Source organism: Pelophylax lessonae, assembly GCF_965119305.1.
Source record: "Pelophylax lessonae genome assembly, chromosome: 5".
Classification (NCBI taxonomy): Eukaryota; Metazoa; Chordata; class Amphibia; order Anura; family Ranidae; genus Pelophylax; species Pelophylax lessonae.
The window spans coordinates 183183123-183210021 of NC_138772.1; the positions used below are offsets into that span (position 1 = coordinate 183183123).

Consider the following 26899-nt stretch of genomic DNA (forward strand, 5'->3'; position numbering starts at 1 on the left):
TTGGACACAGCCGATCACTTTGTAAAAAGCAAATTTCATTTGTGCATTGCGGAGAGAACGAGCGGCTCGGGCTGGAGATGCTCATGTGATCGGCTGTGATTGACACAGCCGATCACGTGGTAAACAGCCAATTTCTATTGGCTGTTTACCTTGATCAGGGATGGGCTCTGTCCGAGGGACGAGCCTCATCCCTGATCGGCACGCAGTAGCAGCTAGAACGGGCGGACGTTGTATGACGCCTGCCCGGATTGAGATAGCCTTCCTGCCGGCGTCATTTGACTATACGCCGGTATGAAAGTGGTTAAAAAAGAAAAAAAATGCTTTTAATATCACTTTAAAAGCTCAGAGTGAAATTTACACATATGTTAATCGGAGCAGTTACTCCTTCCCCTTTCTTTCTCCATTCATATGGCACACTAAACCAAAGAGCTCTGAGAATCATTTGTCATGTATTAAATGTTTGTTTATTTGTAAAATAAAAAATGTTTAGATCAAATTAAAAATATAATAAACATCAGTTTAAAAATGTATAAATTGCCCCAAAACCCTTATATTTTTCTTTATTTTAACATTTGCTTTGTTTCTTCCTCATCGATTAAATGCTGCTGCTATTTTAGCAAATAAAACGGTGAAGCGCTTATTATAAAATGTAAAACCTGAAACCATTCCACTTTTTCAAAAATGTGCTTATGTAACAGTGCTTCACTACTTTAATTGTTGTCAAAGTTCAATAACCTATATAAAAATAAACCTACATAAAATTCTTTACAGTGTTCAAACATCAGTGTCTTAAATGTTCAACAATATATATCTTTCTGTGTCCATATATACCAATGTTAGTAATCAAACAGTCCTCTATAAAAACAATGAAAAAATGCTTGGGACTTTGAGTGAGGCATGAGACTGAGTCTGATTGTGAAACACAAAAATAAAGTAAAATGATATCAAATGTATTGAATACAGCAGATAACAATGCACAAAGTGACATACATAGAAAATATTGGTCTGACCAAGACATGTTAAAAGTATACAATGTATCAATGATGTAACTTCAAAATCAAATGAGACAATGGTGAAGACAGACACATGTAAAATTGTATGAAAGATATATGATTTCATGAAGATTGCATCCTGTTATGCTTGTTTAAGCGTTTCGTGTTTCCACACTCTTCAGGGGCAGAAGCAATCGGTTGTCTATCAAAAAATGATGTGCATATCAGAAAAAAATTGACAAAAATATCTAGCGGGGTCATCGCCTAAAAAAAAGGCAATGTCTGTCGCAATGGATGATTTACTTACAACATGATTCAAGTTTATCGCCACGTGGGGCCTGTAAGGGGGGGGGGGGTGTCCTTTAAGACCGTCTCGCCCAGGAACTGAGGGAGCAGTGCCATGTGGGTATGGGGAAGAAAAGCCAAGGTGTGAAACAAATGCCCTCTCCATGGAAGAGAAACCCACAGCCTCAGTTTGACGTCCAATTAAGTCCTAGAAATATTTATAATAAAGTATGATCATATACAAAAAATACCAAATGTAATGGAGTATAGACATCTTAACCTAGGAGGGGAAAGAAAAGAAAAAGCAAAAAGTCTGTGCAGAAAGTAAGAGTGTGCAAAAAGATGCAGTGGTATGAGAATATGGAAATGAAATAAAGTGCAGTAAATGTGAGTAGGAAGAAGAGTGCCCAAAAGTTATCACTGGTGTAACCAACGAACAGGAAGTACCAGAGTGATGAAAGACGAGGGGTGAAATAAAGATAGGTATGAAAGTGACCTACACCCCCACTGGGGTGCGAAAGAAATGCACATAAAGAATTCAGGTGACAAATGCCATAGAGGGATTACCTTGTGCAAATGAGTAAGTCGTTGCATAGGAATAGTCAGAAAGCAGATGTAGCATCCAAAGGATACCAAGTGAAAGTCCCCAAATGAAGAGGTACCTATATACCCACTCAAACCCACACAGGATATGCTCTCAGCTTCACGTGGCAGTTCGTGAAAGGGAGTGCGCGCCACTCCTGTCAGGAAACCCGATAGGCATATGGCGCTAAAACGCTGATTGAAAGATCAACGTGCCGGAGACACGCTGCCACCGTGGTGATGTCATGTCCGGCACGGATGGGGCATGGCACGGACGTGTTACGACCGCAACCATGCCCATACCCCGTCCTCCTTTACAGAGAGGAAGGAAGTGAGCAGAGAGCGGCAGGGGCGCTTCTATAAAAACAAATTCTCAAAAAATATTTTTCACCATTTAGCGAAATTCCTTTTAAATAAATTGCTTCAACACCAAGTGTAATGCACCTCCACCAACAAGTAAGGATGTATGCTCGCCCTTAAGTCATAAAAAGTCTTAAACATCTCAAAAATTGCTAGCTTCATATATCTCTTATTGGTTCCCTGTGATCCTCTTCCGCACCAGTTTCATCAGAATTTATCCTCAATCAAAAAACATCCACAGTGCTCTCCATTTCAATTTATTTTGATCAAACTAGGTAAAAACAGTCACATGAACTCAGAATATGTACCAACGAAAAACAATCCTTTTTTATATACCAATTCCCCACCACTAGTGTCCTGTCCAGCACTTGTTTGCCTCTCTGTATCGGCTTGTACGTGATGACGTCATGGATTGGAAACCCTGCCTTATGCATTCTCTAGTCGGACACTAAACAGATTGTATCCCTAGTGAAACAGCTCTTCAAAGGCAGATTGCTGGATAAACCGACTTTCTAAATGTCTGTTTTTGTTCTACAGTACTCAGACCACCTGTTGCATATGTATAAAAGAAATAAGTTTGTACTCAACGCCTTTTATTCGATCATTTAGAACTTTTGTGGCTTATGTCCCAGTATACAGCTGAATATCAGTAATTTATATATAGTTCTTGGCAATTTCATTATTGTTTATTCATAAAAGACTTGATTTAGGCTATTGGTAGTTACAGGAGCACAAGCATTACAAATGGCCACCTGACTAATTGTTTGTTGTGTGTACTTTTGATGAAGATTAAAGCTGTGTCTAGGTCACAGAAAACAAGTGAAAAATTAGCTGTTTTTGATCATGAATTTGATGCTGTCTATCCTCGATGTAGAAAAAATACTTAATGGCATAATTTACATGCTGCTCAGATTTAGAAAGAATCCTTTAATTTTTATCAACTTCTGCTGGATTTGTATTGTATTACTAGTGTAACTTTTTTTTTTCTTCTCATTCAGCTTTTACATTGTGGTGGAAACCTGTTTGATACCATATCTATTGGTGTGAAGGCAGCCCTATTTAATACAAGGTAAGATAGATGCAATTTTTAAACATTACCCATGGTTTTTTTTTTTACTTAACTGCTACACCATTTGTTTTATTAATGTTTAACCTGCTTATTTCAGTGCATCTACTGTGCTTAAAAGGTAATTTAGAATTATTTTACTGACGAAGGTCATATATGTACTTTTTATATGTTTTACTTAGAAGTTATTTTTCCACTTAGGCCCCTTTCACACTTGGGCAACTTGTCCTGCGACTTGGAACTGCAAAGTTGCATGGCAAGTCAACCTCCATGATTTCCAATGAGTACTGTTCATATCTGTGCGACTCCAAAGTAGTCCCTGCGATACTTTTGGTCTGACTTTGATGCGTTTTGAGGTCCATGACTTTTAGGACGCACAAGTGTGAAAGGGGCCTTAAAGTAGTTCCAAAGCCTGAAGGTTTTTTTTTAACCATAATGCATTCTTTTAGGGAAAAAAAATTTTTTTCTTTGACAAGCTCCCATTCCCCCCAGCCCACCCCCCCCCCCCCCCCCCAAATTCTTACATGAGCCCAATCTCGATCCAGCGATGTACACAAAAACAGAGGCTCTCTCCTTTCTTGTTGGCTCAGACACAATAGCGGGAGCCATTGGCTTTCACTGCTGTCAATCATAGCCAGTGAAGATTGAGCAGGGGGCGGGGCCAAGCCACACTGTGTGTCTTAGGTGGCTTGCTATGGGGAAACTCGACAGGAGAGGAACAAGGAGCACTGGTGGGGGACCCAGGAAGAGGATGATCAGGGCTGCTTTTTGCAAAACCACAGAGCAGGTGAGTATGACATGTTTGTTATTTAAAAAAAAATAAATAACGCTCACAATCCATTTAAGTCTTCGTCTATATTTTTCGTAAACTTCATATGTTACCAGCTATTACCATTAAAGTGGTACTTTAGTCAGAAAATTAAGTCCTGCTAGATCACTTCAGGCTGGCACTTTGCAGGTATAGTTATGTAAAACAGTAAAAATAAGTGTATATACTGTGTAAAATATGGTAAAACACGGTCTCACTCTGTTCTGCACATGCTCATTTTCTCTACATTTTTAGGCACTGACGAGTTTGTAGAGGCCGATCTGCTGGCAGCCTTAAAGCGGTGTTCCACATAATGTAGCTGCTGACTTTTTTAATATTAGGACACTAACCTGTCCTGGAGTCCAGCGATGTCGTCACCGCAGCGGATGTTTCCATCGACTGTCGGGTGCTGCCGCCACCATTGCCGGTAAGGGAACCCAGCAGTGAAGCCTTGAGGCTTCACGGGCGGGGCCCTACTGCGCATGCACGAAAAGCACTGCGCATTCAAATTGGCATGGCGGGGGAAGGAGGAGGGGGCCAAACTTTTGAGGGACAGTGCTGCGGCGCCGTCTTCCGAAAGCGGGGAAGTGGGGATGAGTACCTGTCTAAAACAGGTACCTGTTCCCCCTCCCCCCTGAAAGGTGCCAAATGTGGCACCGGAGGGGGGGGAGGAAGCAAATGAGCAGAAGTGGAACTCCGCTTTAATCCCTCCTATCCTTTTACAGTCAAGGAATCTGCTCCTATTTGATCTGCAACTGCCATGGTGCTGCACATGTAATCAGTTATGACACCAGCCCTTTGATGGTTTGACAGTTTGTTTGAGGACAAAAACAAATGTTACAGTTAGCAATTCTGGCATTCCAGGAATGTAACTGTTTTTTGAAACCATTAAATCGATGAAATGCAGGGGTCAGGAGTATGTAACGCAATGATTGCAGGGCACAGGAATATTGTACACAGAATGCAGGGGACAGGAGTATGTAATGCACAAATTGCAGGGCACAGGACTGTTATACACAGAATGCAGGGGTCAGAAGTATGAAATGTATAGTTGGAGTCAGAAGTACAAAACAGTGCAGGCAAGAGTCAGGGGTGTGTAACACACAGTATAGGGGTCTGGAGGGTGCAAAAGGCCCCCTACAATAAATATTTCCCCCACTTTACTCATTCAGCAAAAATCCCCACTCCCTCCCCCTCCCACAAAAAAAATAAAAAATCCAGCACTAATCTCACACTTTACCCCTCCCAGAACAATACAAAAAACAAAATAGATGGCTGAGACTTTCAAGGCACTGTAGTAAACACTACAAATTGGATGCATAAATCTCAAATGGTGTAACATCTTTATTTATCCATGTTCAACTTTTGGGAAAAAAAATAAAAAAGCACATATTTGCATGAAATGTGCATTTTATTATTTTTCTCCCTCTGGAGCCTGCAAAGCATTGCACCTGTGATCAGTGGAGCAGGGGAGTAATGTCAAAGGAAGGCACCGCATGTCACTGTACAGCAGCACATTGCACTGCAATTCGTACAAAACAAAGAAAGGGAAAAAAGAGTTGTGTGATGCGAAAAAATGCACATCCTTCGCTGGGGTTTAGTGTGCGGGGAGTGTGATCTGGCCCTAATGCACCCAGAGGCTGTGAAGCACACGCCCTGGGGTCCCAGATGCTGCGATCACCCCCTCTACAGCAGCAGTTTATTTTAGAAAAAAACAATAATGGCTTTAATATCACTTTAATAAAAGATTAAATCCAGAAGCTCAGTGGATGTTCTTTGCTTCATGTACTTGCCATCTTGTTCTTCTTGTCATTTCGTATAGCACAAGATCATGGGCAAGCATAGGGCTGTGGTCTTATGTATAACCCACAAACTTGCCTAAAAACTTGGCTTACGCTTTGTTGTGCAACATCTGCACTCCATCTGTCAATTCCACTCCAGGTTTTTAACATTTTTTAAATTAATTAATTAGCATTGTGTTCATAGATTTCTCTCATCCAAGTACAAATATGCAGTATCAGCAAAAATCATTTAAAGTGATGGTCCCTGCACACCTTCTCCCATGGCTTCTTGTTTCTGTGGGTTTCCCTGGTGGTTGGGTCAGTTCTTTGTAGATTTCCCGGAGCCCAGCCACAAGTGTGAGTTGATTGCAGAAATAAAGGCAGTGCCTTCAAGTTCACTGAAACCAGTACTATTGAGCTGGCTATTTATAGTCAGGTGGGCAAAAGGGTAAATGTTGCCATTGGTTTACATTGATCTGATCTACACTGATCGACCATAACTTTGAACACTGACAAGCTACATAAATAACATTGATTATCTTGTTCCGATGAGATTGGAAAGTTGGTGGGATATATTAGGCAGCAAGTAAACATGCTGTCCCTGATGTTTATATGTTGAAAGCATAAAAAATGGGCATTGCAGTCTGTTATAACTGATCAGAACAGCAGAGGGTGCAATTTGAGTGTAATAATTACATGAATTTTATTGTGCAAGAGACAACTGGCAACTTACGCACAAACAGTTAAAATCGCTCGTCCTAAAAAAAAAAAAAAAGTTGTACAGCCTGAAGGGGGAAGAACAGAGGCAGTAGCAGTATAACCTGGAAATCTGAGAAGACACCAGAGGGTGCCAAAAGTAGGTGCAGCATTAATAGTGAGGAAAGCACAGTATAAAAATGGCATCTCACATAGCAGAACAGTATAGGCACGTGTCATCAAAAGTCCACATATAAGTCTCTTGTTATGTGAGTTGCATTTTGTGTGCTGTGCTTTCCCCACTATTAATGCTGCACTTAGTTTTGCCATCCTGCAGGGTTTCCGGCTCAGTGTCCTTCCCCCTCAGACTGGATCACTGTGTCTTGTTTTACAGAGAAACTCACCAGAATCTAATAACTCACATTGCACTCTCGACTGCCCTTATCTGTTGTTAAGAGATTTCTTCAGTCTCCAGGAGGTGCTACATAGAAGTGTTCTGGTGCTAGTGAAAGTCAACCAAACCACTAAATTACCACAAGGACTTATATGGACTAGTGTTCTGCTAAGAAACCTTGGGTTCGGCCATTTATGTGGATATTACTTGACATGTACCACCCACCTAACCATTGTTGGTGACCAAGTACACCCCCTCATGAAAACGATATTTATCAATGTCAGTGGCCTCTTTCAGCAGGATAATGCACCCTGCCACACTGCAAAAATGGTTCAAGAATGTTTTAAGGAACATGAGTTTCAGGTGTTGACTTGACCTCCAAATTCTCCAGATCTCAATCCAATCCAGCATCTGTGGAATGTGCTGGAAAAACAAGTCTGATCTATGGAGGCCCCACCTTGCAACTTACACGGCATAAAGGATCTGCTACTGATTGCTTGGTGCCAGATACCACAGCATAACTTCAGATGTCTAGTGGTGTCCATGACTTGATGGGTCAGGGCTGTTTGGCATCAGAAAGAGGACCTAATGAATATTAGGTGGCTGACCTCGTGACCAAGCCTTGGTAGGCGGGTGAAACGCGTCGGAGCATGGCCGGAGCTGTGCTTGCTATGGCCACACATTTATGTCTATTGTATTAGCACTGGGCTTGGTAGAGCGGCATCCTGTATCTTACAATATGAGGTCGGTGGTTATAAAATTATGGCTGATCGGTGTAAAGTGGTTCTTTAGTTGCATTGTATTTTATTAGTAGGTATTGTAACCTTGATGGCAGCCTGCACATCTTTGGAATAAAGAACTCCTGCAGCAATGTAATTTCCTTGTTTTTATGACTAGCCTACTGATTTCTAGCTTTGATTTAATAAATAGTAGAAACTGCCTCCCACTTAGCACAGGAAGGTAGCAAGTTGGTGGAATCCTTGGGTCTGTTTAATCAGTATAGCTGCAGGTAGAACATACACATATATATATATATACATATGTGTGTGTGTGTGTGTGTATATATATATATATATATATATATATATATATATATATATATATATATTGTAGATAGAGAGATATATAGAGATATAGATATATGTATAAACCCTTCGCACTGATGAATATAATACATTGTGAGAAAATTATATTGCGAAACTGTGAACCAAATAACTTCTTCTTCTACCATTAACCAGCTGCTATAAATACATATAAACTCCTAAGTGATATAATGAAATAATAATTACAGCACTGATTTAATAATATAAATTATTGTTTGTGAAAATTCATGCACAATGAATCATCCCATAAATATTGTGATTAAATAAAGTCCTCCAAACAATACATGAAAATATTTTTAACCAATATTCATTTCATTTCCTAATTCAGAGCTGTCAACATTTTGAGCATATTTGTCTAAGCAAGATCCGTCTCTGTTTTGTAGGCATGTATTGTTTGCATTCTTCTAATAAAACTTGATTAAACACAAAAAAATATTTTCAAATAAAATAAATCCAATGGTGAAATAAATAAAATGTTCACATCACCAATATTAATCTTCCCATTGTAGAAAAATCTTTGCTCCAAAGTGACTAACAGCACCAATGCAGGAAAACGCATGTACCTTAAGTGTGTGCTTTTCTCACTACAAGATTAAGTAAACACAGCTTGTGTTGATTTCAGAGATCTTCCAGACAGGTGCAGTCCACTTTAACCACTTGCAGCCAAATCACATACCTGTACGTCAATTGACTTCAAGTGGTTGTACTGGAATGATGCCTACAGCTGCAGGCATCACCCCGGTACAGTTTTTTTAGAGCGGACAGTCGGCTCTTGTAATAACAATTAATGCAGCTAAGCATAGTTACTGGGTGACCATATAAACAATACAAGTGTCCATATATACAGTTCAAAATAATGCCGTGCTCAAAAAAGCAATTCAAATGGTGCTGTGTTCAGGTGTCCATATAACACTAAAGAAGCCTTGATCCCGTGAGAGATAATAGCAAACACCAGTGTGTCAAATCTGGTGGAGGGATTTGACACACTGGTGTTTGCTATTATCTCTCACAGGATCAAGGCTTCTTTAGTGTTATATGGACACCTGAACACAGCACCATTTGAATTGCTTTTTTGAGCACGGCATTATTTTGAACTGTATATATGGACACTTGTATTGTTTATATGGTCACCCAGTAACTGTATTTTGTGCACGTCTGGCGCATCACGTTTTTCATTTATATTCTTTGATTGTGAGGTGTGGACACAATTAGTGTATGCTACCGGATATTTTTTAACCACTTGCCTACAGTGCACTTTCACCCCCTTCCTGCCCAGACCGATTTTCAGCTTTCAGCGCTCTCACACTTTGACTGAGAATTACTCAGTCATGCAACACTGTACCCATACAAAAATTGTGTCCTTTTTTTCACACAAATAGAGCTTTCTTTTGATGGTATTTGATCAATACTGGGTTTTTTATTTTTTGTGCTATAAATAAAAAAAGACTGAAAATATTGTGAAAAAACGCATTTTTCTTTTTTTCTGTCATAAAATTTTGCAAATTAGTCATTTTTCTTCACAAATTTTGGCCAAAATTTATACTGCTACTTATCTTTGGTAAAAATAACCTAAGTAAAGCCCCGTACACACGTACCGATCGTCGGCATACAAATGTTCCTCTTTTCTCCCCGGGATGTCGGTGTCTGTTGAAAAGTGCAAAGACAGCACAAGGACAGCACAAGAATTTTGTCTGCAGACTTCAGCTGACTGCAGAAGTGATGTCATGTAATGGTTAACTTTCCCTGTGTTTTTAATTTTCTGAGCATGCCCAGTCTTGCAAATCTGCGGTCTGTCGGCCGAATTCTGTACTGACAGGCGAACAATCGTCCGTTCTGGTGTCCGCAGACAAAAATTTTCATGTTTGCACGAAAGACTTTTGTCCGCGGATTGTGCGCAGACATCTGTCGGAGGCACCATACTAACACGCGTACAATCGGCAGATCCTTCGTCCGCCGACGTTTGTATGCCGACGATCGGTACGTGTGTACGGGCCTTTAGTGTATATTATTTGGTCTTTGTGAAAGTTATAGAGTCCACAAGCTATGGTGCGAATCATAGAAAATTGATCACACTTGATCACACCTGATGTACTGAAGGCCTATCTCATTTCTTGAGACACTAAAAAGTCAGGAAAGTACAAATACCCCCCAAATTACCCCTTTTTGGAAAGTAGACATTCCAAGGTATTTAATAAGGGGCATGGTGAGTTTTTTGAAGTTGTCATTTTTTCCCACAACTCTTTGCAAAATGAAGATTTCTTTTTTTTTTTTTTTTTTTACAAATTGCCATATTAACAGGTTATTTCTCTCACACAGCACATCTATACTTGCAACTACACCCCAAAACACATTCTACTACTCCTCCTGAGTATGGCGATACCACATGTGTGAGACTTTTTCACAGCCTGGCCACATACAGAGGCCTAACATTCAAGTAGCCCCGTCCGGCATTCTAGGAGCACAAATTACACATATAATTTCCTGACAACCTATCGCACTTTTGAAGGCCCTGGAGCACCAGGACAATGGAAACCCCCATAAAATGACCCCATTTTGGAAAGCAAACAGCCCAACGTATAATTTTTGAGGCATAATGAGTCTTTTGAATATGTCATTTTTTTCCACAAGTTTTTGGAAAATGTGGAAAGAAAATGAAAACACATTTTTTTTTACACAAAGCTGTCCATTTATGCAATATTTCTAACACATAGCATGTACATAGCAAAAATTGCACCCCAAAATACATTCTGCTATTCCTCCTGAGTATGGCGATACCACATGTGTAACACTTTTTCACAGCCTGGCCACACACATAGGCCTAACATCCAAGTAGCGCTTTACACAAAGTTGTCCATTTATCCACTTTAAGACTGGGCCTATTTTTGACACTTGGTGTTTACAAGCTAAAATCATTTTTTTTTGCTAGAAAATTACTTGGAACCCCCAAACATTATATATTTTTTTTTAGCAGAGACCCTAGAGAATAAAATGGAGATCGTTGCAATATTTTTTATCACACCATATTTGCGCAGCAGTCTTCCAGATGCGATTTTTTTGAAAAAAATTCACTTTTTTTTAACTAAAAAATAAGAAAACAGTAAATTTAGCACAATTTTTTCCCATAATGTGAAAGATAATGTTACACCGAGTAATTAGATACCCAACATGTCATTCTTCAAAATTGCGCATGCTCACAGAATGGCGCCAAACATTGGTACTTAAAAATCCCCATAGGCAACATTTTAAAAATTTCTGCAGGTTACTAGCTTAGAGTTACAGAGGAGGTCTAGGGCTCAAATTATTGCTCTCGCTCTAACGATCGCGGCGATACCTCACATGTATGGTTTGAACACCGTTTACATATGTGGGCGCGACTTGCGTATGCGTTTGCTTCTGCGCGCGAGCTAACGGGGACAGGGCGCTTTAATTTTTTTTTTTTCCTATTTATTTTATTTATTATTTTTTTATTTTTACACAGTTTAAAAAAAAAAATGTTTTGATCATTTTTATTCCTATTACAAGGAATGTAAACATCCCTTGTAATAGAAATAGGCATGACAGGTCCTCTTTATTGTGAGATCTGGGGTCAAAAAGACCTCACACCTCACAACTACACTAAAAAAGAAAAGAAAAAAAAAAAATTGTTGAAAGAGGAAAAAAAAAAAAGAAAAAAAAAAGCGGCCCTTTAAACCGGTTGCTAGGCAACGTCTTTTGACGTAGCTCCGGTCCTCCAAGACCATAGAGTTGAGTGAGGGCCATCTTGCCCTCACTCGACTTCCTGTCTCTGAGGATCCGGGACCGGATAGTTTTCCCCGCTGCCGGCGGGTCCGGTAAGCTGGGAAAACGTCTGGGACGCGGCGGGGGGGGGGCACCTCTTCCCCTGCACCGTAAGGGTAATTCCGCGGCGAATCCGCCACTGGGACCACCCTTATCTGAAAGCCGACCGCCCGCCGTTTCAAAAAATACCGGGGTTATGGGTGCTATCTGCTGCCATAACCCCAGTATTTAGCTTTTAATGGCCGACGCATATAGTCGTTAGGCGGTCAGTAAGTGATTGCATGCATATGGCAAACAGGTGACGATGACTGATGGGGTGACAGGTGACGATGACTGATGGGGTGACAGGTGACAATGACTGATGGGGTGACAGGTGACAATGACTTATGGGGTGACAGGTGACAATGACTTATGGGGTGACAGGTGACGATGACTGATGGGGTGACAGGTGACGATGACTGATGAGGTGACAGGTGATGATGATTGATGAGGTGACAAGTGACGATGATTGATGGGGTGACAGATGACAATCACTGGCTGGGTGACAGGTGACGATGACTGATTGGGTGACAGGTGACAATGACTGATGGGGTGACAGGTGACGGTGATTGATGGGGTGACAGGTGACAGGCGATGGTCACTGATGGGTGACAGGTGACGGGCGATGGTGCACGGCGGTACTGATGGCAGTCTCTGGTGACCGGTGAACTTTAGGCTACGTTCACATGTGAGCGTAGCGATCGCGGGCAGAATCACTGCGATCCTGCCCGTGATCCAGAAATCATTGCAAATTGCGGGACGCCTGTGCGTTGCCCGTGATTTGCAATAGCACCCCAAACGCTGTGCGATGTTGCTGCGATTTCCGCCTGCCGAATCGCGGTAACATCGCGCAAACAACGCATGACGCTCCAAAGAAGCTCTTGTACCTTTTTTGGGCGTCATGCGTTGTTTGCGCGATGTTACCGCGATTCGGCAGGCGGAAATGGCGGCAACATTGCACAGCGTTTGGTGTGCTATTGCAAATCACGGGCAACGCACAGGCGTCCCGCAATTTGCAATGATTTCTGGATTGCGGGCAGAATCGCGGTGATTCTGCCCGCGATCGCTGTGCTCACATGTGAACGTTATGGGTATCAATTTCTGGGCACTGATGAGGTGACTGTTGGGTGACAGGTGACATTGGGGTGGGCTGAGGACTGTGTGGGGGGACCTTTATTTGTGTGATTTTACTTTTGCAGATACACAGAGCAGTAACTCACTATTTCTAGTTCTTCTCCCCTCATACTGGAAACTGTATGAGGAGAGAAGAGCTAGTGACACTGAGTTACTGCTCTTTGTTTACATTTTCTGATCGGCTGTGAATGGATTCACAGCCGATCACATAGTAAACAGTCACTATCAGTGACTGTTTACTACTGCCAGTGACAGCTGTGTTCCTACGGAACACAGTGCCACCGACATGACTGCGCTGCGCGCTCCCGATCGCGCATGCGCGGTCATCTCCCGGCCGCCTCCATTGTGATCGGCTGTGTCATTGGAACACAGCCGATCACGTGGGAAACAGCCACGCCCAGTGGCTGTTTCCCCCCTGCCGGTGACGGGGGGGTGTCCCGGGGACACCCCGACACCGGCAGTACACGGCGGCGCGCCCGCGATCGCGCGCCTGCCGTGCATTTCCTGGGTCACGTCATATGACGTCCGCCCAGGATAATAGCCGCAACGTCCCGCCGTCATATGACGGCGGGCGGGCGGTAAGTGGTTAAGCACATTGATTATTTATGCACATGATTTTTTTAATATCTATTGCACTTTATGTGAATTATTATTTTATTTTATTTTACATGTGAATGTTATTACAAGCAGCGGGAGGGGACGTCTGCCTTCCCCCCATTCGCCCGAGCTCTCCTGTCCCACTGGGAGACCTGAGCGACCAGCCAGGAAATTTGCCAGCTGGCCAGAATCCGAACCAAGCCAGAATCATAGTAACCCAGAAGCAAAGTCATGACATTTCCGGTTTACCCGGAAGCCAAGGGCGCCAGTTTTTCAAGAATCAAAAGTAGTCAAAAATGCAGATCTTGGAGTTTTGAATACTTTTCAAGAGCAGAGGAGGGGTTTGGGGTCTTGTAGACCCCAGATCCCTCCTTAAAAATTACCTGTCACTGCCTATTACTGTCACAAGGCAGTAATAGGGAAATTTGCTTGAAACCTAGCAGCCAGCTAAAAGTTAGGAGCCAGTTTTTTTTTTTTTTTGTGCATGCCGAATGACCGGCTTCTGTCGGACCGGCTGCCATACACACGAGCCCAATGGCCAACAGTTTTTACTGAACCAACTGATGTTGCCTGGCATTCGACCCGTGTGTACCTAGTTTACTACTTCTGAGAGATATTAAAGGAACACTCCAACCACCATGACCACTGCAGAGATTTGAAGTAGTCATGGTGTTAGGAGTTGGAAACCCTGCACATGCTGGGATATTTACAATTATGTGCTGGGGGCTAATTGCACCCCTAGCACGTGACTGGCTGGCTGGTACTGCTGGTACCTACTGCTGGAAGGAAATGCTGGTGGAGAGTGTAAGGAGCGGCGCTGGGAGAAGCATACAAAGCCTATGCTTCCTGTATCTCTAGGTCTCTTTTGATATCACTCTGCCTGTGACAGGACAGAGCCGAAACTATACAGGAAGTATCAGCTCTGTTCTGTTACAATTGGCACAGACATCCGGGAGACGCCCGCACCTCGCGAGAGACTTGGGATGTCTGGCGACAAGACACCTACCGCAGTGTAGCCCTGGCGCCAGGCTGCTAATTGTAGTCGCCAATGCGGCCTGGGGTTTGTCGAGCCCTGTCACAAGGGATGTTTACATTCCCTTGTGACAGGGCTGACAGTTAAGCCTGCCATAGACTGTTCAAATCTCAGACAGTTCAGCAGAAACCGGCCGAGAGTCTAACCATGTATGGGCAGCCCCTGGTTGCAGGAAAGAAAATTGCTCCATCTATGGCCTGCTTTAGTTTTTATTTTTTCAACCAGTGGACTGAATGAAGAAAAACTAAAAGTTTATTGCATCCATGCAAGCGAGGTGGATGCAGGAATCCTCCCCACTGTGTTGTTGTATTCTGACAGCGAGAGTCAGAATACATCACTGTCAGAATACACTGACCGTTTATTCTGGTTGGCTGCAAGCCGCTGTCCAATTAAGTTTTTCAAGATGGTCTTTGACAGAAGCCGATCTAAAGATCAGCTTTTGTCCAACAGGTAGCGCCTACCCCAAATCAAATTTCACAGCTGATCCCTTCTGCACTGGCCAAATTTCAGTTTGTGTGTACCTAGCTTTACACACACCGGGATGCTCCAATCTTCAATGCTTCTTTTTAATAGCCAAGGTTTTGCGCTACAACACAAGACGCTGTCTCAAGGATATTCTCAAAGATTGTGGAATCCCTGTGTGTGATTTTTCTTTGACATGTCAATGTGAGTGAGCTGCTGGTAGGATTCCTTACAATGCAGGAGAATTTTTTTTTTTATTATTACTAAAAGTGTTTTACATTTTAACACTTAACCTCATTTTAACCCTAAAATGAACCTCTTGTCCCTAACCTAAACTTCTGAAAGGCTAAAGTAAAATTTTTGATGTAGAGCGCTTAATGGATGAACCCTACCAGTGCCAGTGCAATGGAACTAAATATCTGGTGCTGAATCCATCTGTTCTTTGTCTGAGGGGTGGGTGGACTTGGGGTAGAGAAATGATAGAGATATTATGGATGAGAATGGGACCAAAAGACAAATGAAAATAAAATACAGCGCTAAAGTAGAAAAGAGGTAGTAGAAGAAGATAGCTGTTAAGATGGCCTGCATAACCTAGTTCCTGTAGATAATGCTTCTCCTATTCAAGCGTCTTTTGGGACAACTAGACAATAGATGTAGATAGACATCTATAAAGACCTATAGATCTCTATCCACATAAACTTCCAGATACAATGTGTGCCGTATAAATTTTGTAGAACAGGGATATCTTTGCTGCTTTACCAATAATCATCTTGCTAGCTTTTCATTTGCTATTTATGGTGTAAGAGCACATCAGTTGTGTTATGACAAGCAGGCAATGTAAAGAATGTCTGTGATGTTATGTGGTGCCCTGCTGAAAACTTGAAAGCAATTGAATCCAAATGTTCTGCTTCAGAATCCCTTTGTTGTAGTCCTCGTTGGGAAGGTTGTTTAGCCAGAAAGCAGTGGTTGAAGTTGTGAAATCCTGTGTTCTTGGTGTTGAGCATGTGAAACACTGTAGAACTGGATAGTGTGAAGAGCCAAGGTTTAGGCCAGCTAAAATGGTATTTTAGGAGTTGTAGAAAATCAGTTTTCGTTTTAAGAAGTGCTTTGTACGCAAATACTATGGACTGACTAAAAAAAAAATAACAATCCGTATGTAAGAAGAGCTTACATAACAAGATTAGAGTCCCTAGTTTCCTTAATACTTAGACCCTTTTCTGTTAGAGTTTCATTCATACTCCAAAATTGACTGGGTATTAAAAAAATCAAAAACTAGAATATTTTGAGAAGTCTACATTTGGCAGCTGAACATAAAATCGAAATTGCATTGCCAGTAGCCTCACTAAACCTGTTTGACCACTCCGACACCATCAGCGTATGCTTTGTAAAAATAAATGCTAATGTCCTCTGTCACCTCTGATGTCAGTTGATGACTATTTTATCAAGTCAGAATTAGTGCCGAAAATATTTATATAAGATGTCCTTTAAAATGAAAGGGAAAGCTAACTGCTATAATCACTTGAAACTGTAGATTACCTTTCGAAATATTGTAATTTCCTTTTGCAAATATGGCTGCATTAGAAAACAAGCTAGACAGGATCTGACCCTGTGTTTCTTTACTGCAGTTAAAGATACACAGTCTAGTTAACCACTTCCGGACCACCTCATAGCATATTTACTGCTACAGGACGACCCTCCTGTGCAGGATCACACTAATATATATATATATATATCTACAGGTAGGTGCTAGGTAAAAGTATAATGGGCCTTGGCTGCCTAACAGCAGGGTCATGATTTCAGCTGGGCTGTCATGTCTCCCAGGTGTGGTTACTGAGAGAGGAGTCTCCCCACTGGCTCTGTGAGAGGATTCTCATTGGGCAGTGGAGGAAATCCAATCAGTGGCTCATTCGGGCTTGTATCTACCACCAGAAGGCAGATTCTGACGCAGAGGATTCTGGGAGTGGGTATAAGTTTGAGGGGAATGCATGACGCGGCATCTTTGGCGGGAAGCAGAGTCCTAGGAGGGAGAGTATGGCTGTCTCTCCTCCTGTCAGAAGGATCGGGTGTCTTTGGTGGCTGCCTGAGTATCCAGAAGGGAGAGCAGAGCTGCAGAGGATCCGGTGTGCCGAGGACCAGTGGAGAAAGAGGGGTTCAGTTCCAGGAAAGCCTTCCAAGGTCGTGAGTACTGTGAGCTGCCCCTGGGGTCTGCCTAGTGTAGAGGGGACCACTCCGGTGAAGGTCCCAGGGATTCTAGAGCCTGCTAGTGTAAAGGGGGTTGCCTAGTGAAAGGACCCTGAAGTGTAAAGGGGGTTGCCTAGTGAAAGGAACCTGAAGTGTTAAGGGGGTTGCCTAGTGAGAGGACCCTGGAGGTGTAGAGGGGGCACCAGCGGTTGGGCCCTGAAGAGTCAAGTGTGCAGAGTAAGAGTGGCAGCAGTTACAAGGAGCTACCTCAGTCAGTGAAGGGCTGGAGGAAGTCATACACAGGACTTTTGAGCTAGACAGAGTGTCAAGAGTCGGGGATCATTACAGTCCTGGATCTTCTGAGTTGACCAAGGAGTTAAAATCAAAGTTCTAGCACAAGTTAAACATAACAGTATTTTTAAGCGCCAGGAAGAGTTGGTCGGCATTCAGCCGGCGTCAGGACAGCGCCAACGGGCATTTTTCTGTACAGTGACCCAGTTAAACCTAGTTGAGCCAGAGGAGTATCCCTCTCATTCCCTTCTCCCATCCCCATTATAAAATAAACAACACAAACCAAAGATGCCGGAATGGTCATTGTCTCAGTTCTCACACTTGGGTTTTCAACTTAGATGTGTTGGAAGTGTTTCCGGTAACAATGGCAGACTCACCTCAGGCCCAATGCCTGTAAATATTGCTATATATATATATATATATATATGTGTGTGTGATTCTGCTCTTCCATCTACTTTGCAATGTAGTCTGGACTCACTCATCCAGACCCACTGAACGAAAAGTAGGTGGAGTTGGACTTCTCTCCCCACAAAGCACCTTCCAGGTTCTTCCTACAACTCCCTTTCTTTCCCTCTGTTCTTTTGTCTGAGGATTACAGTAATTTACGACACCCAGATCCATCTCTCAACACACCCACACAATCTCCTCATGCAGCACAAACCTACTGAGTTTCAGTATGGCTGTCACACCACTTCCTTTAAACCTAATCTTTCTAAAACTAACCTTGTAATATTTCCTCCTCGATCCCCCTCCCCATGACTTTATCATTGAGTTCAACAGCTCAACCATTGGTCTCTCCACACATGCCTGGGTGCTAGGTGTATTCCTAGACTCTGACCTCTCCTTCAGCCCTCCCATCCAATCACTAACTAAATCTTGCCACCCTAACCTCCACAACTTTTCCAGAATTCGTCCCTTCCTGACTAACAACACCACAAAACAACCTATTCACTCCTTGTGTTTTTTTTTTTTTTTTATTTGCCTTAACAACTCCAACCCCCTCCTCACTGGCCCACATTTACATAGGCTAACCCCTCTTCAGCCTATTATGAATGCTGCTGCAGCTAGACTAATACACCTTACTAATTGATCTGTGATTGCTGCTCCTCTCTGCCAATCCCTTCACTGGCTTCCCCTACCCCATCCTATAAAATTCAAAATATTAATGACAACATACAAGGCCATCCACAACATCGTCCCAGCTACATCACCTACCTCATCTGCAGATATTGCCCAAATCGTCCTCTGCGCTCCCCCCAAGACCTGCTGCTCTCTACCTTCCTTGTTACCTCCTCCCATGCTTGCCTCCAGGACTTCTTCAGAGCCTCTCCCATCCTCTGTAACTCTCTGTCCCCTTATGGCCGGTCAGCTCCTATGCTGTCTGCCTTTAGGCGATCCTTGAAAACTCACTTATTCAGGGCCGCCTACCCAACCTCCACCTAAGAACTGTACCCAAGTCACCTCCATCAGATCATCCCCTGCAGCTATTACCTTTTGTACCACCCCCCTCCCTTTTAGATTGTATTTTTCATGAGCAGGATCCTTCTACTCCTTCTGTATTGAACTGTATTGTAATTGTACTGTCCCCATTTATATTGTAAAGCGCTGTGTATACTGTTGGCGCTATATAAATCCTGCATATTAATAATAGTAAAACCAGTGTTCTCTTATCCTCCCTGTCTGATTTGGGCTGTGCAAGGACCTACATAAAGCAGGCTAATAAAAGGACATAGTAAGGTACTACAAAAAGGTATATAGTTCTTTTTGAATAGAGGTGCTTAGAAACCTAATAAATGAATGACATTAAAATTGGCAGCAGCTGCTGAATTCTATATGTTGTAATTTTTGCACTGCTAGTCCAGGTGGCACTTACTTTTGCTTTCCTCATGCAGGCAAAGCTAGTATACTGACTCATCTATTTATATGACACTGGGGCACTCAGAACACTTACTAATAAAATCTGCCAATAAATATGATCAGATTGACAAAAACTTATTTTTAGTTGTCTCCATGTTACCATATAGAGGAGTCAGGTGGAGAAGTCCAGTAATTAAAATAAAAATATTCAATGTTTAATGTGTTTTTAGGATTCCTAAAGTGAGCGTTGTGGAAGATGATGGAGGGACCAAAGAAATTGAACTGTCAGACGATCCTTATGACTGCATGCGGCTTAATGTAGAGAATGTCCCGTGTATTGTCACGCTATGCAAAGTAAGTATATTTGCATCTTTTTATTGTGAACATTTTTTTTTTTTTTTACAAGATACAGTATAGGATATATACATTAAAATATTAAAAAAAAATATGTATTTGTATAGGTATAGCTGGCGCAAACAAACCATGTTAAAGTGTATCAAAAGATGAAGTTCAGCTTTAAGAATTTGGGTCCTATACTCCTAGTGAGGCTTAACTGGCTTGTCACATTCCCTGTATGGCAACCTTCCTGTCACCTAAAGTGTAGAGGTAAGGCTGCAGTGGGTGGTGCTTGCACCATGGAAAGCACTGGCATGCTTTTTAGGCCCACTCTTACTACAAGCACACTTAGAAATGTGGATGTCAACATAGCTAGGCTAGAATTTCTGGAAATTGAAACCATTCATTCATCTACAGTTAGGTCTATATATATTTGGACACAGGCACAGTTTTTTCAGATATTTACCAAAACATATTCAAGCTATAATTCTATAATGGATGTGGGCTGAAAGTGCACACTCTCAGGTTTATTTTGAGGGTATGTACATCCAAATCGGAGGAAAGGTTTAGGAATTACAGCTCTTAAGAATAGCCATCCCCCATTTTCAAGGGACTACAAGTAGCTGGACAATTGAATCAAAAGCTGTTTCATAGCCAGGTGTGGGCTACTCCTTTGTTATTTCTTCATCAATTAAGCAGGTAAAAGGTCTGGAGTTGATTATAATTGTGGTACTCGCATTTGGAATCTATTGCTGTGAACCTACATATTGCATTAAAAGGAACTGTCCATGCAAGTTAAACAGGCCATTGTGAGGCTTCAAAAAGAAAATAAATCCATCAAGAGATGGCAGCAACATTAGGAGTGGCCAAATCAACAGTTTGGTACATTCTGAGGAAAGAAGAACGCACTGGTAAACTCAGCAACATAAAAAAGCCTGGACGTCCATGGAAGACAACAGTGGTGGATGATCTCAGGATCCTCTCTATTGTAAAAAAAAAAAAACATTCACAACATCCAGACAAAAAGGACACTCTCCAGGAGGTGGGCATATCATTGCCAAAGTCTACAATCAAGAGAAGACTTCACAAGAGCAAATACAGTGAGTTCACTACAAGGTGCAAACTATTCATAAGCTTGAAGAATAGAAAAGCCAGATAAGACTTTGTCAAAAAAACATCTAAAAAAGCCAGACCAGTTCTGGAAAAGCATTCTTTGGATGGATGAACCTATTAATTATTATGGATGATTAATCTGTACCAGAATGATGGAAAGAAAAAAGTGTGGAGAAGGCTTGGAACAGCAAGCCTTCTTTCCAAAGCACACAACTTCATCTGTAAAACATGGTGATGGCATGAGCATGCATGGCTTCCAGTGGCACTGTTTCATTGGCGTTTGATGATAAGACAGAAGCAGCCGGATGAATTCTGCAGTGTTTAGAGATATACTATCAGACAGATTCAGCCAAATGCAGCAAAGTTGATTGGACGTCGCTTCGCAGTACAAATGGACAATGATCCAAAACACTGCAAAAGCAACCCAGGAACTTTTGAAGTGGAATATTCTGCAATGGCCCCGTCAATCACCTGATCTCAACCCAATTGAGCATGCATTTCACTGGCTGAAGGCAAAACTAAAGTCAGAAAGACCCACAAACAAAGAACAACTGAAGACAGCTGAAGTTAGAGCCTGGCAAAGCATCAGAAAGGAGGAAACCCAGTCTTTGGTAATGTCCATGGGTCCCAGACTCCAATGTTTCCAGTCCTTGCCAATAAAGGATTCTCAACAAAATAAAAATGAACATTTTAATTATGATTATATTCATTTGTCCAATTACATTTGAACCCCTAAAAATGGGGGACTGTGCATTCAAATGGTTGCAGTTCCTAAAATTTGTACTTGATATTTATGTTCAACCCCTTGATTTAAAGCTGAAAGTCTGCACTTCAAATCCATTTGGATTGTTTAATTTTAATTTTATGCTGGTGGCATACAGAGCCAAAAGTATGAAAATTGTGCCTGTCCCATTTTTTTTATTATATATATATATATATATATATATATATATATATATATATATATATATATATATATATATATATATATATATATATTAGGGATGCACCGAAATGAAAATTTTGGGCCGAAAACCGAAACCGAAAATGCAGGATGCCCTTGGCCGAAAACCGAAACCGAAAATGACTTTTTCCCCCAAAAAAAAATGTAAAATGCATAGAACAGGGGCATACACCAAAAACAGGCAGCGACGTACACCTGTCGCTGCCACCCTGTCACAGTATATGTACTGTGATGGGTTGGCAATAGGTTAATTTAATTACCAATGGTATTTGTATTATGCAGCCTGAGGGGGTTAATGTATTGTCACTGCTGGTCACTCATCTATTAGTGACCGACCAGTGGCAGGTAATTAACCCCTTTGTGCTGCATTAGTGCAACCAGTGTTAATTAACACTGATACTGGTTGCACTAATGCAGCACAAAGGGGTTAATTACCTGCCACTGGTCGGTAACCCCTCATGCTGCATAATACTAATATCATTGGTAACCTGCCTCAGCCCCCCCCCCCCCATCTCCCCCCACCCCCACTGCCTCAGCGTCCCCCCCTCCTCGAATGTCCTGCATTCAAAAGTCCCGCCTCTGGCCGGCGGCACCGCCTCTCAATGACGTCCCTACTACGATCTGTGCATTATGAATGGACATACCAGGCGGGAGGGCTGGGCGAGTGGCCGCTATAGAGAGAACTAATGTGATCCTTCACTGTCAGCTCAGCACTTCTATGTGTGAATGAGAACAGAACTGAGCTGACACCGGCCGGGGGGGGGGGGGGGGGTGGGCGGAGCGGCCGCTATTAGCTGTAACTATGTGAGAGCTTCTCTTCCTTGTCAGCGGAGATACATGCCTGTCAGTGAAGTGAAGCTCTCACATAGTTACAGCTAATAGCGGCCGCTCCGCCCGCCCCCGGTGTCAGCTCAGTTCTGTTCTCATTCACACATAGACGTGCTGAGCTGACAGGAAGGATCACATTAGTTCTCTCTATAGTGGCCGCTCGCCCCGCCCCCCGACCTGGTATGTCCATTCATAATGCACAGATCGTAGTAGGGACGTCATTAAGAGGCGGACGGCCGGCCAGAGGCGGGACTTTTAAAACCTGCCCTGCGCTGCGCCCTCCTCCTTCCCCACGGCGGCCATATTTATTTTCGGCACTGTTAACCCATTATCGGCCTCATTTTTGGCCGATAATTTTGGTGGCCGAAATTTCGGTGCATCCCTAATAAATATATATATATCTATATATATACAGTGGGTACGGAAAGTATTCAGACCCCCTTAAATTTTTCACTCTTTGTTATATTGCAGCCATTTGCTAAAATCATTTAAGTTCATTCTTCTTCCTCATGAATGTACACATAGCACCCCATACTGACAGAAAAACACAGAATTGTTGACATTGTTGCAGATTTATTAAAAAAGAAAAACTGAAATATCACATGGTCCTAAGTATTCAGACCCTTTGCTCAGTATTTAGTAGAAGCCCCCTTTTGATCTAATACAGCCAGGAGTCTTTTGGGGAAAGATGCAACAAGTCTTTCACACCTGGATTTGGGGATCCTCTGCCATTCCTCCTTGCAGATCCTCTCCAGTTCTGTCAGGTTGGATGGTAAACGTTGGTGGACAGCCATTTTTAGGTCTCTCCAGAGATGCTCAATTGGGTTTAAGTCAGGGCTCTGGCTGGGCCATTCAAGAACAGTCACGGAGTTGTTGTGAAGCCACTCCTTCGTTATTTTAGCTGTGTGCTTAGGTTCATTGTCTTGTTGGAAGGTAAACCTTCGGCCCAGTCTGAGGTCCAGAGCACTCTGGAGAAGGTTTTTGTCCAGGATATCCCTGTACTTGGCCGCATTCATCTTTCCCTCAATTGCAACCAGTCGTCCTGTCCCTGCAGCTGAAAAACACCCCCACAGCATGATGCTGCCACCACCATGCTTCACTGTTGGGACTGTATTGGACAGGTGATGAGCAGTGCCTGGTTTTCTCCACACATACCACTTAGAATTAAGGCCAAAAAGTTCTAGGTTTTGGTCTCATCAGACCAGAGAATCTTATTTCTCACCATCTTGGAGTCCTTCAGGTGTTTTTTAGCAAACTCCATGCGGGCTTTCATGTGTCTTACACTGAGGAGAGGCTTCCGTCGGGCCACTCTGCCATAAAGCCCCGACTGGTGGAGGGCTGCAGTGATGGTTGACTTTCTACAACTTTCTCCCATCTCCTAACTGCATCTCTGGAGCTCAGCCACAGTGATCTTTGGGTTCTTCTTTACCTCTCTCACCAAGGCTCTTCTCCCCCGATAGCTCAGTTTGGCCGGACGGCCAGCTCTAGGAAGGGTTCTGGTCATCCCAAACGTCTTCCATTTGAGGATTATGGAGGCCACTGTGCTCTTAGGAACCTTAAGTGCAGCAGAAATCTTTTTGTAACCTTGACCAGATCTGTGCCTTGCCACAATTCTGTCTCTGAGCTCTTCAGGCAGTTCCTTTGACCTCATGATTCTCATTTGCTCTGACATGCATTGTGATCTGGAAGGTCTTATATAGACAGGTGTGTGGCTTTCCTAATCAAGTCCAATCAGTATAATCAAACACAGCTGGACTCAAATGAAGGTGTAGAACCATCTCAAGGATGATCAGAAGAAATGGAAAGCACCTGAGTTAAATATATGAGTGTCACAGCAAAGGGTCTGAATACTTAGGACCATGTGATATTTCAGTTTTTCTTTTTTAATAAATCTGCAACAATGTCAACAATTCTGTGTTTTTCTGTCAGTATGGGGTGCTATGTGTACATTCATGAGGAAGAAGAATGAACTTAAATGATTTTAGCAAATGGCTGCAATATAACAAAGAGTGAAAAATTTAAGGGGGTCTGAATACTTTCCGTACCCACTGTATATATGGACCTAACTGCGCTACATGTCCTTTTGAGTCAGTTTAAATGCAAAATTATGAGAAAGGAGCGATTTATAAATAGTATGTTTTTCATTTTGAAAAAAACACAAAGAATTATCAGGTGAATGCATTATTGCATAGAGTATCTCACAAAAGTGAGTACACCTCTCACATTTTTGTAAATATTTTGTTATATCTTTTCATGTGACATCACTGAAAAAAATGACACTTTGCCACAATGTATAGTGAAGGTTCAGCTTGTATAACAGTGTAAATTTGCTGTCCCCTCAAAATAACTCAATACATAGCCATTATTGTCTAAACCGCTGGCAACAAAAGTGAGTACACCCCTAAGTTAAGATGTCTAAATTGGGCCCAATCTCCAGTTTTATGTGACTCGTTAGTGTTACAAGGTCTCAGGTGTGAATGGGGAGCAGGTGTGTTGAATGTGGTGTTTATCGCTCTGACGCTCTAATACTGGTCAGTAGAGTTTGAACAGGGCACCTCATTGCAAAGAACTCTGAGGATCCAAAAAAAAGAATTTTTGCTCTACATAAAGATGGCCTAGGCTATAAGAAGACTGCCAAGACCCTGAAACTGCTGTGCAACATGGTGGCCAAGACCATACAGAAGGTTTACCAGGACAGGTTCCACTCAGAACAGGTCACACCATGGTCGACCAAAGAAGTTTAGTGCACATGCTCAGCGTCATATCAAGAGGTTGTCTTTGGGAAATAGACGTATGAGTGCTGCCAGCATTGCTGCAGAGGTTGAAGGGGTGGGGGGTCAGCCTGTCCGTGTTCAGAACTTCAGACCATACGTCGCACACTGCTTTAAATTAGTCTGCATGCCTGTTGTTCCTGAAGGAAGCCTCTACTAAAGATGATGCACAAGAAAGCCCGCAAACACTTTGCTGAGGACAAGCAGACTTAGGCCATGAATTACTGGAACCATGTCCTGTGGTCTGATGAGACCAAGATAAACTTATTTGGTTCAGATTGTGTCAAGCATGTTTGACAGCAACCAGGTGAGGAGTACAAAGACAAGTGTGTCTTGCCTACAGTCAAGCATGGTGATGGGAGTGTCATGGTCTGGGGCTGCATGAGTGCTGCCGGCACTGGAGAGCTACAGTTCATTGAGGGAACCATGAATGCCAACATGTACTGGGACATACTGAAGCAGAGCATGATCCCCTTCCTTCGGAGACTGGGCTGCAGGGCAGTATTCCAACATAATGACCCCAAACACACCTCCAAGAGACCACTGCCTTGCTAAAGAAGCTGAGGGTAAAGGTGATGGACTAGCCAGTCTCCAGACCTAAACCCTATTGAGAATCTGTGGGGCACCCTCAAACAAAAGGTGGAGGAGCTCTAGTTCTCTAACATCCACCAGCTCCGTGATGTTGTCATGCAGGAATGGGAGAGGGCTCCAGTGACAACCTGTGAAGCTCTGGTGAGCTCCATGCCCAAAAGGGTTAAGGCAGTGCTGGAAAATAAGGGTGGCCCCACAAACTATTGACACTTTGGGCCCAATTTGGACATTTTAACTTAGGGGTGTACTCACTTTTGTTGCCAGCGGTTTAGACATGAATGGCGCTGTGTGAGTTATTTTGAGGGGACAGCAAATTTACACTGTTATACAAGCTGTACACTCACTACTTTACATTGTAGCAAAGTGTCATTTCTTCAGTGTTGTCACATGAAAAGGTTTAATAAAATATTTACAAAAATGAGAAGCGTGTACTCCCTTTGTGAGATACTGGTATGAGTATTATGACTGACAGATGGTCTGTCAATGCGTAAGGATGCAGAGAGTGCCCGATCAGGTGTGAGAATCACTGGAAACAGGTTAGTGTTGCCCACATAAAAGCGTATGCTTTAAAGTTCAATCTGTGCCGAAACAGGCTTAACATAGGGTGAACAATCACCCGGTTTTCCTCAATGTTTCACAGCAAGTCGAAAACCGAGGATGGTAGGAATTGTACAAAAACTCCCTAATGACAAAGGCTTTTTTTTGTTTGACTTAATTGTTTATTGTTTCATCTTTCTTACCTTACTTTTATCATACGAAAACCGTACACCTTAAATGAAAATTGTTAGTTCTGTTCACATACAAGAAAAATGTTGGAGTTTGTCCCTTTGGAAAGTCTGAATCAGATGTAAAAAAAAA

General features: G+C 42.5%; 1 protein-coding gene across 1 annotated transcript in view; it reads left to right on the top strand.

Moving 5' to 3' along the window:
* EXOSC7 (exosome component 7) overlaps positions 1-26899 on the top strand; it is a 56541-nt gene that overhangs the window by 23290 nt on the left and 6352 nt on the right. The window contains exons 5-6 of the mRNA XM_082258164.1: positions 3218-3288; positions 19669-19792. Of these exons, the coding sequence (XP_082114290.1) occupies positions 3218-3288; positions 19669-19792 (195 nt within the window). The remainder of the gene's footprint in view (positions 1-3217; positions 3289-19668; positions 19793-26899) is intronic.